This window comes from Anabrus simplex, chromosome 5 (genome assembly GCF_040414725.1).
Source record: "Anabrus simplex isolate iqAnaSimp1 chromosome 5, ASM4041472v1, whole genome shotgun sequence".
NCBI lineage: Eukaryota > Metazoa > Arthropoda > Insecta > Orthoptera > Tettigoniidae > Anabrus > Anabrus simplex.
Window position 1 is genome coordinate 92,707,227 of NC_090269.1, and position 16,465 is coordinate 92,723,691.

Below are 16,465 nucleotides of genomic sequence, written 5' to 3' on the forward strand. Positions count from 1 at the left end.
GTAACAAAAACATGGGCCATTCCAAAAAAAAAAAATCTCCAGCAGAAACTCCAGATGACTGGCGGGAAGTAATTAGAAGTGCTCGAGTGAAACCTTTTCCTTTTGAAGTAGTCGATTGTAAAACTGATATGTTCAAGTCCTGGGGTAACTTTCTAACACCGATGTATAAGAAAACATTTCCTACTGCAACCCGGCCCATCTTGGAACTTCGAATTACACCCAGATATCCACAGATAGTTGAACACCGTGAAACATAGAAGGGTCTCTTCAATTTCACCACTGTCATAGCAACAGGGCGTAAGAACATGTTACACGGCCAAGATGAAGTTACGCAAGCATATTCAGGACCAAATCCTTTGCCCGAAAAGAAGTACAAGGACCTTCAAATACTGAAGAAGTTTTGCCGAGATGACGCACAGGAGTTCTTTAGTCGTCTACCTGTCGTAAAAGAGTCGACTAAGAACAACCAAACGACGAAGATAGTTGATGTTTTAAAATGTATATTACGTTTTATATGTGTACGGCCAAATTTAGTTATAAAAATGTTCAAATTATTGTTTATACTGTTTATCAATTATTTTAATTTTTGAAATCGAAAGCCAGACTTTTGCAAATTGAACCATTTTCAGCAAGTCTTTGATATAGACATTTTAATGTGAGCTATTATATGCATATTTAAAGTAATATAACACATTAAATTCACAATTGACTATAATGCTTTTATTTCAATTTATGTTAATTTCAGTATATTATTTTTTTCTAAAACATTGTAACATACTCTCAAAACTATTTTTTTAATATATTGAAGTATTGTTAATGTTCTATTGGAGGAATAATCAGTGTAATATCATGCATGTCCCCATTCTTTCAGGAGACTCCAGAGGAAAAACACACATAGTCCTTGCACTAATGAACTAAAAAATGTATTACTAGAGTACTTGTTAACTTAGAAACATCGTATTGATGGATGCGATGCACATATACGTGACAATAATTTAGACATCTACTTACAAGAAATTATCTCCTTAGTATTTTGTGTAGAAGTGTTCAAACTTCAAAATGTCTCTCCTGTAAAATTTGCTTTTTGTGGCAATGTTCGTTTTTCCTGTGTACCCTTGAATTTATTTTTGTCTCATTTTTCTGACATACAACAACTGTAGTTCCAAAATTGTACAAATATGTAACATTTCAATCTGAACAGGAAATGCATTACATCGCAGCTTCGTGGCAATGAGTATCACAATTAACCATTCCCAACTGTTTTTGTAAAGCAGAATTTGGCAATGCGAAGATTCGGCGATGAAGATGATGACTATGCTCTCGGTGGTGATGAAAGATGGAACAGGTTGAGAGATGGGCATTGTTTAATGAATACAAAAGACGTTTGCAGGAACATCATTACCACGAAACCCAAGACCATCAGCAAAACTGCTGAAGGAATTCAGCAGGAGTTGGCAGAGGAAAATAATGATAACAGTGAAGATGATTGTTAGATGTCAAACACTCCCATGCATTTTAATGAGGCTCTTAGTGCCTAAGAAACTATCAAACATTATGTGACAAAACACAATGTGCCTGATGAATAATGAAAGAGTACAGTCATTTGAGGGCATAGTTTATACCGTAGCAGCAGAAAATAATGAACAGTATAAAGTAAGAGATTTTCTTTTGTGTAGTTTAATATATAACTTTGTATGATGTATACTGCAAATTTATATTATCCCCCAAAATATAATTGTCAATGCAATGCGCTCCTGTGGTTTTTCTCTCTATGTGATGTAGGTACACTTTCAGTTACATGCTTTTCACAATTGAAGTTTTTTGTTTAGGACCCTGAAAACGTGTAAATGAAGCTTTACTGCAGTATGGTGGAGGACAGTGTACTGTACAAGTTACACAAATGTTCGAAACAACACAAACACCTAGTCCCTGAGCCAAAGGAATCAAGATTAAAATCCCTCAACCTGACTGGAAATCGATCCTGTGGCAATGAAGACCAAACACCAAGACACGACCCCTCAACCATGGAGCCGCACGTCACTAACAATGAAATGGTACAAAGTGGTTGGTTCATGCGTATACAGAAGTTTTGCATCATTGTAACATGAAATAAGACAATTTCCTGTATGGTAAATTGACAACAACAATAAGTCATTTTTCTACTCAGAGTTGATAATCCCACTGTCTTGCTCCTTAAAACAACATAATCCATCACCATATTTCTACTGAACACGGAAAAGGTAAATAAGCAGCACACTTTACCTATTTTCCCTGAGATGCTGGATGAGACGCAAGATGATTCGTGGCATGATAGCCTCTGCAACACACATCAGATCATTCGGAGCAGCAGGTTTGTTTACCTGAGCTTTCGGACCATGGCGATCACAAAACCTGCAACACAAATAGCAAATTTCTAAGAACTGAGAGAAGGAAGATAGTAATAATAATTAGGTTCCAGAAGTTTATGACCTAAAGAAGTACAAAATATGCAAGCGAATATGCCTTAAAAACTAGCTAAATAAGACCTAAAAAGGTAAAATATGACTTAAGCATTGTAGGAATAGATAGCAAGTATTACTAACATTAAACATGTCAAAAGGTGATAAGCGATGATACAGCAGACACATTTAATCATGCAAACTGACAGAGATACAACAGGTACATTAATGCAGAATACAAGGCTGGACATGGAGATCAGCAAGAGGGTGCAACAGGGCAATGCAGTCTACCAGAGCATAAGAAACCTTGTCTGGATTAAAAAGTACCAAGAAAGAGTAAAGAGTACAAAAGTATTATATTATGCACCTATATAGACTTAACACGGCTGAGACCTGGACAATGACAAACAGGGAGTAGAGTAAAATTCAAGGCAGCGAAATGAAATACCTAAGAAATATGATAGGAAAGACAAGGAAAGACAGATTGAGAAACTAAGATGTGAAAAAGGTCAGAATGGAAAACCAAAATGAGAGAATTGATAGGAGTATACCAAGATGGTTTGGACATATAGAGAGGATGGTGGAGAAAAGAATACCGAAACAGATGACTGAGAGGAAGTTTAAGGGAAAGAGATTAAGAGGGAAACCCAGAACAAGCTGGATCGATTCAATAAAGAAGACACCCGGACTGGGGCAAATGATGGAATAGAAATGGTAGGAGAGAGGGAGGAGGAGAAATGCCATAAATGCCCCAATCCAGCAGGAGCTGAATAAGGGGAAAGGAAAAGGAGGAGGATTAATTACTATAATTGATCCCTTATTACAGTATTACTTAATGGTACTTAATAGGTGGACATTTCTCTACCCTTTGAGAGTTAACGGTTCTACTCAAGTATAAGTGCCGTTTATGAATTTGGCCCTTAGAGGTGTTTCGATCTGCTGCCTCGTCTTTCTGTGCCTTTGCACTCCAACTATGACCTTTTATCAGCCCAACAACTTCTCTTCACTTAACAGTTTATGTCATGGTATTGTCCTCCACTGCTGATATTAAACACAAGGTCTTCGCATGGTCTCTCTGACATTTCACAATAGAGTGTTTGTCAGTAAGTTTCCAAGTGTCACCTCAAATCCACCGTTCACTATTTTGTGCCTCACCACTGACCAATGGTTTCCTCTGCACTGAATGGCCTCTTTGAAATGAATCCAACAATCTTCAGTATCCACTGAACTGGTTAACCAGACTGCGTGACCATGGCAGAATGCTTCATTCTTTTCAACTCTTCTCAAAGTCATCTCCACACAGACCACAAAGGCCCTTGGAGGGGTGGAAGGTAAAGCTTCCACTAACCATAACCTAAGCATTTGACAGGATAGTGGTTAGCCCTAAACCACAAAATTGGAGTTCACATCCGCACTTCCAACAGGTGTGCATGCTTTGAAATACTGCATGCCACTGCTTACTAAATCAATTTCATTAAGCACTGAACCATCAGTTACATAAAAATATGATTTTTGTTTCTATACACAAACCTGCCAAGTTTAGAAATCAAAAATAGGAAGATTTTTTTAATTCTTGGATTTCATCACATATATTGCGCCACGGTCTAGGTCAAAAAAGGACAGGATATCTACAGCTACAATGCCAATTGACCATTAAATTTAAAATCAACTAAGAACATATAAAAATGGTTACAAGAAAATGTACCTAATCATTCTCATTTATGACACATGATATAATATTTATATCACACCAACGCACGCATTCATACTAGTTTTCTTTATTAGACTGTAAAATGAACGTAAATTTAATTATATACGTATCTCTGAACACTTAGAGATAATGTTTATGACAGAATATTAGAAACTATCCCCGACAACTCCCTGAAATAAGTATACGTTCAACTCATTAAAATTATGAAGTAAGAATGAACACAAATGCACTGAAATACACTAAACTACCACACACAAAACAGATCAATATGTCCCATACATTAACATGACTTCGAGAGGGGAAAATGTACAGAACCGCAAGAAAAAATACGCAGCCTACAACTCCAATGAAACTACGCACAGAAATGGTGTTAACCAGCGTGCGAACATACAATAAGAAATTCATTCTTTCGTCCCGACCAACCGAGTCGCTAGCGCGCTCTAGCCTCTCTTGCTGATGATTGCCGGACCGAATCACCAGCTGTAAACCACACACGCTGCTATGGTGAACAGACACACAATACCCGAAGGCGACGGACGATACACTCACAAAATAAATACACTTGAAAATGAGGTTGCGTAAATTACACAAGCATATAAGAATATATCCTTAATCCTAGGGGAAAATTATTGACCGTACTGGAAGATATATTGGTCAAAAATAGGAAAATGTAAAAATAAATCGGAAAATCGGAAGATGAGTTAAAAAAGGAAAGTTTCCGGGTAAATCGGAAGGGCTGGCAAGTATGTATACATTAATAAAAACTAGCGACCTGAGCTGCCCCGCAGCACCCGTTATAAATAGGTCAGTTAACTCGTCTGGTTGTGACTGACATGGCCACATCATTTTGCCTGCCATTTTCAATACTTTTATGAACATTTAATACCAGTGCATAATAATATTGATTCATTCATAATGTAGTTTATAACACTTCTTTCCATACAACATTCACTGTGCTTCCACCATTCAGGCGTATCTGTCTGTTAACAACATTTTTAAAACGACCTTGTCCGAGATAGTGCTAGTTGCTTTATATCGCACCAACACAGATAGGTCTTATGGCGACGATGGGACAGGAAAGGGCTAGGAGTGGGAAGGAAGTAGCCGTGGCCTTAATTAAGGTACAGCCCCAGCATTTGCCTGGTGAGAAAATGGGAAACCACCTTCAGGGCTGCCGATAGTGGGGTTCGAACCTACTATCTCCTGAATACTGCATGCTGGCCGCACTCAAGCGACTGCAGCTAACGAGCTCGGTCCGAGATAGTGCAACATACAGTGTGTGAATACTGGTTCGGGTAAGTGGACACCCACTTTTTCAAGAGTGTGCGTGCGCTTTATTAACGGCCCTACAGAAGGCTAGTTGATTTGATACCTCCCCATCTGTATGTATGTCGACCGTTTTCTCCTAGCAGCATCTAAGTTAGTAGGAACGTTCTGCCTTCTGTTGAGTGTAATTTTTAGGTGGGAAAGGTCACAGAATCAAAGAGTATCTAACAGAAAAAAGTATTCTTCCGTGATCAGAGGAAGTGTATACTCTCTGGCTTTTCAGGCAGTAATCAAAAATGGCTGTACATACAATCATATTACCAAGGATGAAAAGCACATAATCAGTATATTAATGAAAGTGTTAATTACTTAGCAACCTGCTAAGTACAGAATGTATTTCAGGCTATGGTATAGCCTTCTTCTGCAATTACTGGCATGGTCATTTAGTGATCTGATTTTAGGGTTACTCAAAGTTGATTTAACATGGAGACCTATCAACGTCTGATGATTCACGGGCAGTTATTCCAGAGAGAATAATACAAAAATGAACGGATGTACTTGCCAAAACTGTTTTCATTAAACTTTTTCAATATATAGAAGTTCCCACCCACTGCAAGTAATCAACTTCATTTTCCATATCAAAATTTAATCACTAAGTTTTACAATATTTAAAATTCTTCCACCGTTTTGATGCTTTCTTTGCCTTTTGGCAAATTTTTTATTTGTCAACAGTACATGTTTCGTTCCTTATTTAGGAACATCCTCAGCTGTTATTGTAGCTTAGGTGAAATGCTAAGATTTTAAACACGCTAATTTGAAGGTACATTGATTCACTTAAGAACTACTAAAAATACCAATTAAATTAAATGATATTAAAAACAATGTAGGGGTTAGTGTGTTAATGATATGAGAACGGATGATTACATAGTTGGTCAGCTTAAAAACTATGCCTATTCATTTGAATAGTTGTTAAAAATTTCATTTTGTTACATTAAAATGTCTGTTTGCAGTTAAAAGTTTCAAAAAATGTTTGACTTCGTAACACTGTTCAAATTATTGAATGTTTTATCTTCTGTTCCTTCCAGGTAAGTTGTTATGTATTATGAGTTTGCTTATGGTGGTGCCTTTGATTGAGTTTAATGTGGAACTTCGAAGCTGATTGCTGATCAATTTTTGTGAAGGGAACTTCGTTTCAATTTCTGAAATGAAATAAAATAAGGAAATGGGAATTTGTTTTTTAAAAAAAACGTGTCTTTACGTAATAACTAAATGTATAAAAAAGTCCTTTACCTTGTTATTGTTAGACTCCAATTCTACTGTGACCCTGGAGGGACGTTTGTTGCTGCTTTGCGTCTTGTATAGTAATGGTGTGTGTGTTCCGTTGTATGCTCCTCCTTACGGGGAGGCAAGGTTGCGGAGAGGGGAGGGGGCGTGTCGGTTACTGTCACGGCATCAACTTTAGAAGGGCTAGGGAGAGGGAGTGTACAAAATGGCGGAGTTTCGGTCTTATTTATCCTCTTACTATTTGTATTGCGTCTTTTGCCTAAAATTTCAAGACTTGATAGTGTCCCTTCAAATATAGGGTTTCTAATGTCAATAGTTTTATTTAGGTTATTGTCCTGATTGCTTTTTTTGTTCTAAATAAATGTATAGAATTTCTAATGTATTAAGGAGAGCTCCTTTGTTTATTTTATGCAACATAGTTAAATCCTGCTCTATGGTTGTGAATTGATGTCCGGTTGAACTCGTGTGTTGGCCCATCGCAGAAATTTTTTTAATGTCTTTCAGCGTTGACATGCTCCTGGTATCTTACAGTAAAACTGCGCCCTGTTTGTCCGACATAACTTTTTTTACATTGGTGACACTTCAATTTATAAACTCCTGATTCAGAATGTTTGTTTTTTCCTAGGGAATTAACACTATTGTAATTAAATAATTTATGCTTTGTGTTATTGCTGGTTGAATATGCGATCTTATAATTAAATTTTCTAAACAAATTGGTTACTGTGTATAAGTTAGGGTTATTGAACGTGAACTTAGCGTATTTGTCTTTCTTTTTTGTTTCAGGTTTTAGGTTAGTTTGTAATTTCTGTTTGAATTTACCGATTATTTTGTTTATTATTTTTGGTTCAAAACCGTTGTATTGGGCTTGTTTGCGAATAAAGAGCAGTTCTTTTTCTCTTTCTGTGTGTGTAAGGGGTATATTAAATGCTCTATATATGTAACTTATTAGCTGACCTTTTTTGCGATTCTGGGTGCAGTGAGTAGTTCTTTATTGTAATGGGAGTAAAAGTGGGTTTTCTGTGTATCTTGAAGACAAACTCTTCCTTTTTCCGTGTTACATTTATGTCTAAAAAGTTAATGGAGCTTTCTCTAATGTAAACTTTATTCTGGAATCAAGTGTGTTTAATTTATTGAGGATATCGTCACTGTTCTTCTCTCTTCGATCTATTACGGCAAAAGTGTCGTCCACAAGCGTATCCATAAACTGAGACCTTCTATTTGTCCTATTATTTTGGTATGTTCGAGGTAATCAAGATAAATATTGGCTAAAATGCCCAAAGCGGGAGCACACATTGGGAGGCCTTCTTGTCTATATATTTTATTATTGAAAGTGAAGTAATTGTGGTTAGTAACGAATTTAACCCTCAACTGGTATCATCTACGTTTGTAACGTAACTGGTATCATACGTCTGTCAGAATCCAAATATTTACTTTTAAATTTAAAAATTTGTTCTTAATTTTTTGTTATTTATTCAACTTAATTCCTTTAAATATATGTTTGCAAATATGTCAGTGCAAACAGTAGAAGAAAAAAATTACAAACCCAGAAAAAAATAATAAAATATTAGAATGATGCTCCAAAAATGTGGACGCTTCTGCTTTTCTTAAAAATCTAGAAAATATGATTATTACGATTATTTTGCTGATATATCAGTATTATACAAAAACCATCCAAACAAATAAAACATAAAATTACTGGAAAACTCAAAACATAAATTTAAATTTTAAGGTTCAGAGTCACTGTTTGTTAGAAAACACAATTTTCCTTATCGCAGTATGTGTTACTTTATTATTATTTTTTTTTTTTTTTGGGGGGGGGCGCACTCCAAGCAGATCGGTTTTCCGCACTTCTGGCACTGGTACTTCGTTCTTCTTTTCAGTTGAGGATCGCAAAAGTAGCACGTTTTACGAACCTTGAAGAAATCAGGTTCCTCTTGTTCGTCATCAATCTGATGAATCCTCCTCATCCAGAATGTCAGTTCACGTGGAATTTTCTTCACCTCAGTAAGCTTCCGATGCATTTGAGGATATACCAGTGACTTGGCAAGTGTCTTCATAAAATCAAGCCTAGCCATTATCTCAATAAACACTCAATACTGAATAACGTCATTCCCGAACAATAGTCACGGAACTGGTATCATACGTCCATCAGACGGCGCGATAAGTTTAATACTCACTTATTCAAGGTGAAACAAAGCGAGCGGTACATCACCTTCCCTGCAGGGAAACAACATTCCAGCTGAGAGGTACACAAGGGAAGAAAGCAGTAGGCTGAAGGATAGGAGAGGGGATGGCCTTGGGAAAATTTTTGGCCATCTCACAGACGTATGATACCAGTTGAGGGTTACCAGTTGAGGGTTAAGTATATTAATGAAATCTTCTACTTCTGGTATGCCGAGTTGTTTATGTTCTATAAGATTCTTCCTGATAATTTTTATTGTTTCGTCTACTGGAATATTTGTATACATGTCCTTGATATCAAAGGAACATGTTACTTGGTGTGGTGTTAATTTAAAGTTTCTGAGTACTTTGCAAAAGTCTACTGAATTTTTTATTGGTGTCCTGTTGTGAAAAACGTAATGTTTGGTTAGGAATGTATGTACGTATTGCGATGTTTTATAAGTAGGGCTGTTACGGAAGTTTATTATTGGTCTTATGGGAATTCCTTCTTTATGTAACTTTGGTAAGGCTCTTGCTGTTGGAAGGCCAGGATTCATGTTTAATCAGTTTTTGGACGTCTTGTTCACTTAAAATAAAGGTTGCGTTTCTTAGTAGTGTTTTTAACTCTTTCTGAGTTTTAGTTGTAGGGTCTCGATCTATTTCCGAAAAAGTGCTATTATTAAAGAAAGTTTCTGTTTTTTTGATGTATTCCTCCTTATCTAAAACTACTGTTGTCCCTCCCTTGTCCGCTTTGGTAATTACTATTTCCTCTTGTTTTATGTGATAAACTTGAAGTAGGTTTATTTCTGTTATGGGAAACTATTAAGCCTTTTACTAGGTTCGGAATTTTCTTTTTTACCTCGTGTCTGACATCATTCTAAATAAGGAACGAAACATGTACTGTTGACAAATAAAAAATTTGCCAAAAGGCAAAAAAAGCATCAAAACGGTGGAAGAATGTTAAATGTTGTAAAACTTAGTGATTAAATTTGATACGGAAAATGAAGTTGATTACTTGCAATTCTAAGGCCAACCAGGCAAATAAACAAGGCAACATCTATTTTAATCTAAAGGTGAAGGTAGGTAAGTTAACTAAGGACATAGATTTCTTAAAGAAATGTCTTAAAGACAACCTAGTTCCTAAATTTCTAAGTAAAACCCAAAAGAAACACATACCCTCCAGGCACCACTTTGAAACACAAAAGAGAGTCAATCAAATATGGCTAAAAAATGAAATAAAATACCTTTATAGAAAGAAAGCATTTCTCAATGGTAAAATGTGTTTGGCACATCTCCAAAGTCCAACACTACTGTTACCCTTAGAGTGGGATTAGTTTCAAAGATACACCCATGAAAAAATGGATATCATTTTAAGTAAAAAACAGGAAACCCTTAATAACAAATTAACATTGTTAAAAAATGAAAATGGCAAAGCTTACTCTTCAAATTCAGAAAATGAATTGGAAGAATACCATTTGCCCGTTAATATTTCTAAGGTTAATCTCACTGAGGAGGAAATGAAAATCCTAAGTCAAGGCCTTAATTTCAATTGGATAGGTAGAAACAAAGAAAAAGAGCTAATAACTACCATTGCAGAAGTAGAAACAGCTATACGAAAACTCCCTAACGAAGTTTAGAATGACGTCAGACACGAGGTAAAAAAGAAAATTCCGAACCTAGTAAAAAGGTTAACAGTTTCCCATAACAGAAATAACCCTACTTCAAGTTTATCACATAAAATAAAACAAGAGGAAATGGTAATTACCAAAGCGGACAAGGGAGGGACAACAGTAGTTTTAGATAAGGAGGAATACATCAAAAAAAAAAAGAAACTTTCTTTAATAATAGCACTTTTTCGGAAATAGATCGAGACCCTACAACTAAAACTCGGAAAGATTTAAAAACACCATTAAGAAACGCAACCTTTATTTTAAGTGAACAAGATGTCCAAAAACTGATAAACATGAATCCTGGCCTTCCAACAGCAAGAGCCTTACCAAAGTTACATAAAGAAGGAATTCCCATAAGACCAATAATAAACTTCCGCAACAGCCCTACTTATAAAACACCGCAATACGTACATACATTCCTAACCAAACATTACGTTTTTCACAACAGGACACCAATAAAAAATTCAGTAGACTTTTGCAAAGTACTCAAAAACTTTAAATTAACACCACATCAAGTAACATGTTCCTTTGATATCAAGGACATGTATAAAAATATTCCAGTGGACGAAACAATAAAAATTATCAGAAAGAATCTTATAGAACATAAACAACTCAGCATACCAGAAGTAGATTTCATTAATATACTTAAATTCGTTACTAAACACAATTACTTCACCTTCAATAATAAAATATATAGACAAGAAGGCCTCCCAATGTGTGCTCCCGCTTCAGGCATTTTAGCCAATATTTATCTTGATTACCTCGAACATACCAAAATAATAGGACAAATAGAAGGTCTCAATTTATGGATATGCTTGTGGACGACACTTTTGCCGTAATAGATCGAAGAGAGAAGAACAGTGACGATATCCTCAATAAATTAAACACACTTGATTCCAGAATAAAGTTTACATTAGAGAAAGCTCCATTAACTTTTTAGACATAAATGTAACACGGAAAAAGGAAGAGTTTGTCTTCAAGATACACAGAAAACCCACTTTTACTCCCATTACAATAAAGAACTACTCACTGCACCCAGAATCGCAAAAAAGGTCAGCTAATAAGTTACATATATAGAGCATTTATTATACCCCTTACACACACAGAAAGAGAAAAAGAACTGCTCTTTATTCGCAAACAAGCCCAATACAACGGTTTTGAACCAAAAATAATAAACAAAATAATCGGTAAATTCAAACAGAAATTACAAACTAACCTAAAACCTGAAACAAAAAAGAAAGACAAATACGCTAAGTTCACGTTCAATAACCCTAACTTATACACAGTAACCAATTTGTTTAGAAAATTTAATTATAAGATCGCATATTCAACCAGCAATAACACAAAGCATAAATTATTTAATTACAATAGTGTTAAATCCCTAGGAAAAAACAAACATTCTGAATCAGGAGTTTATAAATTGAAGTGTCACCAATGTAAAAAAAGTTATGTCGGACAAACAGGGCGCAGTTTTACTGTAAGATACCAGGAGCATGTCAACGCTGAAAGACATAAAAAAAAATTTCTGCGATGGGCCAACACATGAGTTCAACCAGACATCAATTCACAACCATAGAGCAGGATTTAACTATATTGCATAAAATAAACAAAGAAACTCTACTTAATACATTAGAAATTCTATACATTTATTTAGAACAAAAAAGCAATCAGGACAATAACCTAAATGAAACTATTGACATTACAAAACCCTATATTTGAAGGGACACTATCAAGTCTTGAAATTTTAGGCAAAAGACGCAATACAAATAGTAAGAGGATAAATAAGACCGAAACTCCGCCATTTTGTACATCCCCTCTCCCTAGCCCTTCTAAAGTTGATGCCGTGACAGTAACCGACACGCCCCCTCCCCTCTCCGCAACCTTGCCTCCCCGTAAGGAGGAGCATACAACGGAACACACACACCATTACTACACAAGACGCAAAGCAGCAACAAACGTCCCTCCAGGGTCACAGTAGAATTGGAGTCTAACAATAACAAGGTAAAGGACTTTTTTATACATTTAGTTATTACGTAAAGACACATGTTTTTTTTTAACAAATTCCCATTTGCTTATTTTATTTCATTTCAGAAATTGAAACGAAGCTCCATTCACAAAAATTGATCAGCAATCATCTTCAAAGTTCCACATTAGACTCAATCAAAGGCACCATAAGCAAACTCATAATATACAACAACTTACTTGGAAGGAACAGAAGATAAAACATTCAATAATTTGAACAGTGTTACGAAGTCAAACATTTTTTAAAACTTTTAACCGCAAACAGACATTTTAATGTAACATAATGAAATTTTTAACAACTATTCAAGTGAATAGACATAGTTTTTAAGCTGACCAACTATGTAATCATCCGTTCTCATATCATTAACACACTAACCCCTACATTGTTTTTAATATCATTTAATTTAATTGGTATTTTTAGTAGTTTTTAGGTGAATCAATGTACCCCTGCAAATTAACGTGTTTAAAATCTTAGCATTTCCCCTCAGCTACAATAACAGCTGAGGATGTTCCTAAATAAGGAACAAAACATGTACTGTTGACAAGTAAAAAATTTGTCAAAAGACAAAAAAAGCATCAAAACGGTAGAAGAATTTTAAATATCGAAAAACTTAAGTGTTCCCACCCATGTCAAGTTTACTCAAAGTCCCAAAAATGAAACATTTCTCAAAGTGCTTGTGGCATTTGATTTTAATTTCATGAGTGGTGGGACAACCTGTCCGTATGAGGCAACGCAGCTCTCTTGCCGGATGCTGCTACTAGCCACTGCTGGGCAAGCTGGCGCCTCAAGTGGTTTGAGCTCCGCTGTAGATAGCCCATCTTGTATATCACTTCTTATACCCTGATAGAATGAATTCACCTGTTGCACCCTTTAACTAATCTTTATATCCATCTTTGCATTTTCTATTACCAGTAGTTCATAGTAAGAATGTAATTGGTTTTACATCCCACAACTACTTTTACAGTTTTAGAGATGCTGAAATGGTGGAAATTTTGTTCCACCGGAATTGTTTTTCACGTGTGTAAATCTGCTGATACGTGGCTGATGTACTTTCAAGTACCACTTCTATGTAGAAACCTGCCATCTAGGGCTCAGACAATCAGCATTCTACCACCTCAAGACCCAAACTCTCTATTCAGCCTTTTACTCATTTAAGCATAAGTTAAACAAATTTCAAGTGTACAAACTGAGTGATACATATGGATGGGGACAGGTGAGCAACCGTCCCACTGAGTTTTTGTAACATAGTCGTCTAGTGCAACTCCGACTGGATGAAATGAAAGAAACATTAGATTTTCGAATCAATACAATTTTATTTACAGGTGGCCAAAGATAAGTACAGTAACAGATGAATGGCATGATAGTGGACAGTTGTCACAACAGTATATTAATGAAATAAATAAAAAAAGATTAACTGATTTTATCTTTACGGCTGTTATGTTGTCAGAACACAACATTGGACCACACGGTTCGGTAGTGGAAACAAATGATAATGGTGAACGTCTTGCCTAATCTCTGCGGTATGAATAATGTGTGTATTGGAACAGCTATTTTGTGCATAAGTGTGTTCTAAATTTCCCTCAACACGTTATGGCGACGAAACCTACGAAGCCTTATCTCCAAGTGTTAAAAGATACCTAAAAATCTGAATTTCTGTTCATGTTACAGTTAAAAGAGGAAACTATTTTGCTTTCTGTTCCATGCATCGTTGTGATATAAATATTTCTCAAGGTGGAAATACTGACATTGCAACCCAAAGCACCATGCAAAAACGAAGATAGTGTTGTTTACAGAAAAACAAAAAAATTTTCATTAGCGCGAAAGAGGACAATGCTGCCATCCAAGCAGAATATTTGTTCACGGTGTTCATCGCAGAACATAACATCTCGTTATCGTGTCCCAATCATGCGGGACAATTGTTTAGAAAAATGTTCTCAGATTCGGATATTGCGAAGAAGTATGCATGTGTCAGAACAAAAACATCTACAACTGTTAATAAAATATCCTGTAATGCAGATTCTCAAATCATATCAGGAATGAACCTTTTATGATATCCACTGATGGTAGCAATGGTATAGGTCAGGGATGGCGAACCTATGCCACGCGTGTCACTAGGTGACACGCGGACACGATTTCGGTGGCACGCCACATGAACATAATAATATTTTATATATACGTCTCCTACTACAGACAATGCAATGTTTCACGTGTGAGAAATAAATATCGAAAATCTAAATACTAGTTCCATTCGGACGTGCAATATGGGAACACCGCTACACTGATAGGTCCGAAAGTCAAGTGAGATAGTGTCGTTTTCTGGTGGTTTTGTTTACGGACATCACAAATATGTTTTTGGCGCCGAAAAAAACAGAAACTTAACAAAGGTGGTGACCATATTTTTCAAGAACTCTGGCCAAGGGAATTCGGACTGTTAAAAAGATGTGTTGCCTGTGTTCGAAAACAGTTGTATCCCCCACATATAATGTAAAGCGCAATTTTGAGACTGGCCACTTAAATGTTTGTTCCATTTCAAATGAAGAAAGAAGAGAGTTTGTTTCACAAAATATCCAACATTACACAAACAAACTAGTTCTTTTGAACCATCTTTCCGGCCAAGGAATAATTGTTTCTATCTGTCTCACTGCATAGTACAGCATTCATGGGAAACAGATTTCTGACGGTGAGTTGTTGAAAGAACAACTAATAATTAACAAGATCAAAGGAATGCCAGCCAGCTGAACTGCTGTCAAGGATAGAATAATAAAAATGAGTGAAGAAGTTTCGGAGCAGTTGAAAGCTAATTTGGATAACTCCCACATATATGCAGTATGTTTTGATGAAAGCATGAATGTGACCTTACAAACAAGGATATCTGTCTTTTAGATTTCCTTATGGAAATGTGATGAGGGAGAAATTAGTTTAATTGTTGAGCGTACAAACTACAACATGGGAAGATAATGAAGCTAATGGAGGAAGTGAAGTCAATTCGCAATATTAGTACTTTAGATGTTTATATCTAATTTTTTTTTTACAATTTGTTTTACGTCGCACCGACACAGATAGGACTTGTGGCGACGATGGGATAGGCTTACGAGTGGGTAGGAAACTGCCACGCCCCCACAGAACATGCAATCAAATGTATTTACAAGATATATTGCACCCGTTATGCAAATATGTATAATAAATAAATAATGACTCAATAAATGAATAAATAAATATTATGAAACATAATCGGGAAATTGAAAGGAAGTTGCGAAGGGGGGGGGGGTGTAGGTTGTGGACATCCCTTAATGGAAATGGAAAACAACAAGTGGCACAGTCAACAGATGAGAATAATAAACCAGAGTTAAATGGCACACTAGTTGGAAAAGGTTCGCCATCCCTGGTATAGGTAGTACCGTAAGCTACCGGTATATCTTGTTGTCATGTCATGTTTCAACAAAGATTCCAAGATGATTGAAAATAATTCGCTATCCATTAAATATTTAGAAAATTGAAGAAATTGGCGAGTTATACAGACGTGTTAAATTTTTTGTGAATTTCATCTCAATTCATACCCAAACAACAGAGACACACATGCCTTTTCTCCTTCCCTTGACAATGGTTTGGATTACTCCTATCTTTGGATTGTATCGTGATTGACCTGTGGACAGGGTGGATCATGGGAGACTACTGGCAAAAATGAGTGCAATTAGACTAGACAAAAGAGTGACTGAACAGGTACCTATATTTCTAGAAAATAGAACTCGGAGGATTAGAGTAGGTGAAGCTTTATCTGACCCTGTAATAATTAAGAGGGGAATTCCTCAAGGCAGTCTTATTATCCCGAGTGCATGGTAATGGAGGAAATTTTTAATACTAATTAGCGCAAACTGCGAGTAATGTATGTGTCTAAAACATGTTGTTGTTTGAG

At 36.0% G+C, this 16,465-nt stretch overlaps 1 protein-coding gene across 2 annotated transcripts in view; it reads right to left on the reverse strand.

The window, feature by feature from the left end:
- Ubr3 (Ubr3 ubiquitin ligase) overlaps positions 1-16,465 on the reverse strand; it is a 526,217-nt gene that overhangs the window by 450,844 nt on the left and 58,908 nt on the right. For both annotated transcript variants that reach the window (XM_068227568.1, XM_068227567.1), the window contains exon 3: positions 2,263-2,391. In XM_068227568.1, coding sequence (XP_068083669.1) covers positions 2,263-2,391 — 129 coding nt within the window. The remainder of the gene's footprint in view (positions 1-2,262; positions 2,392-16,465) is intronic.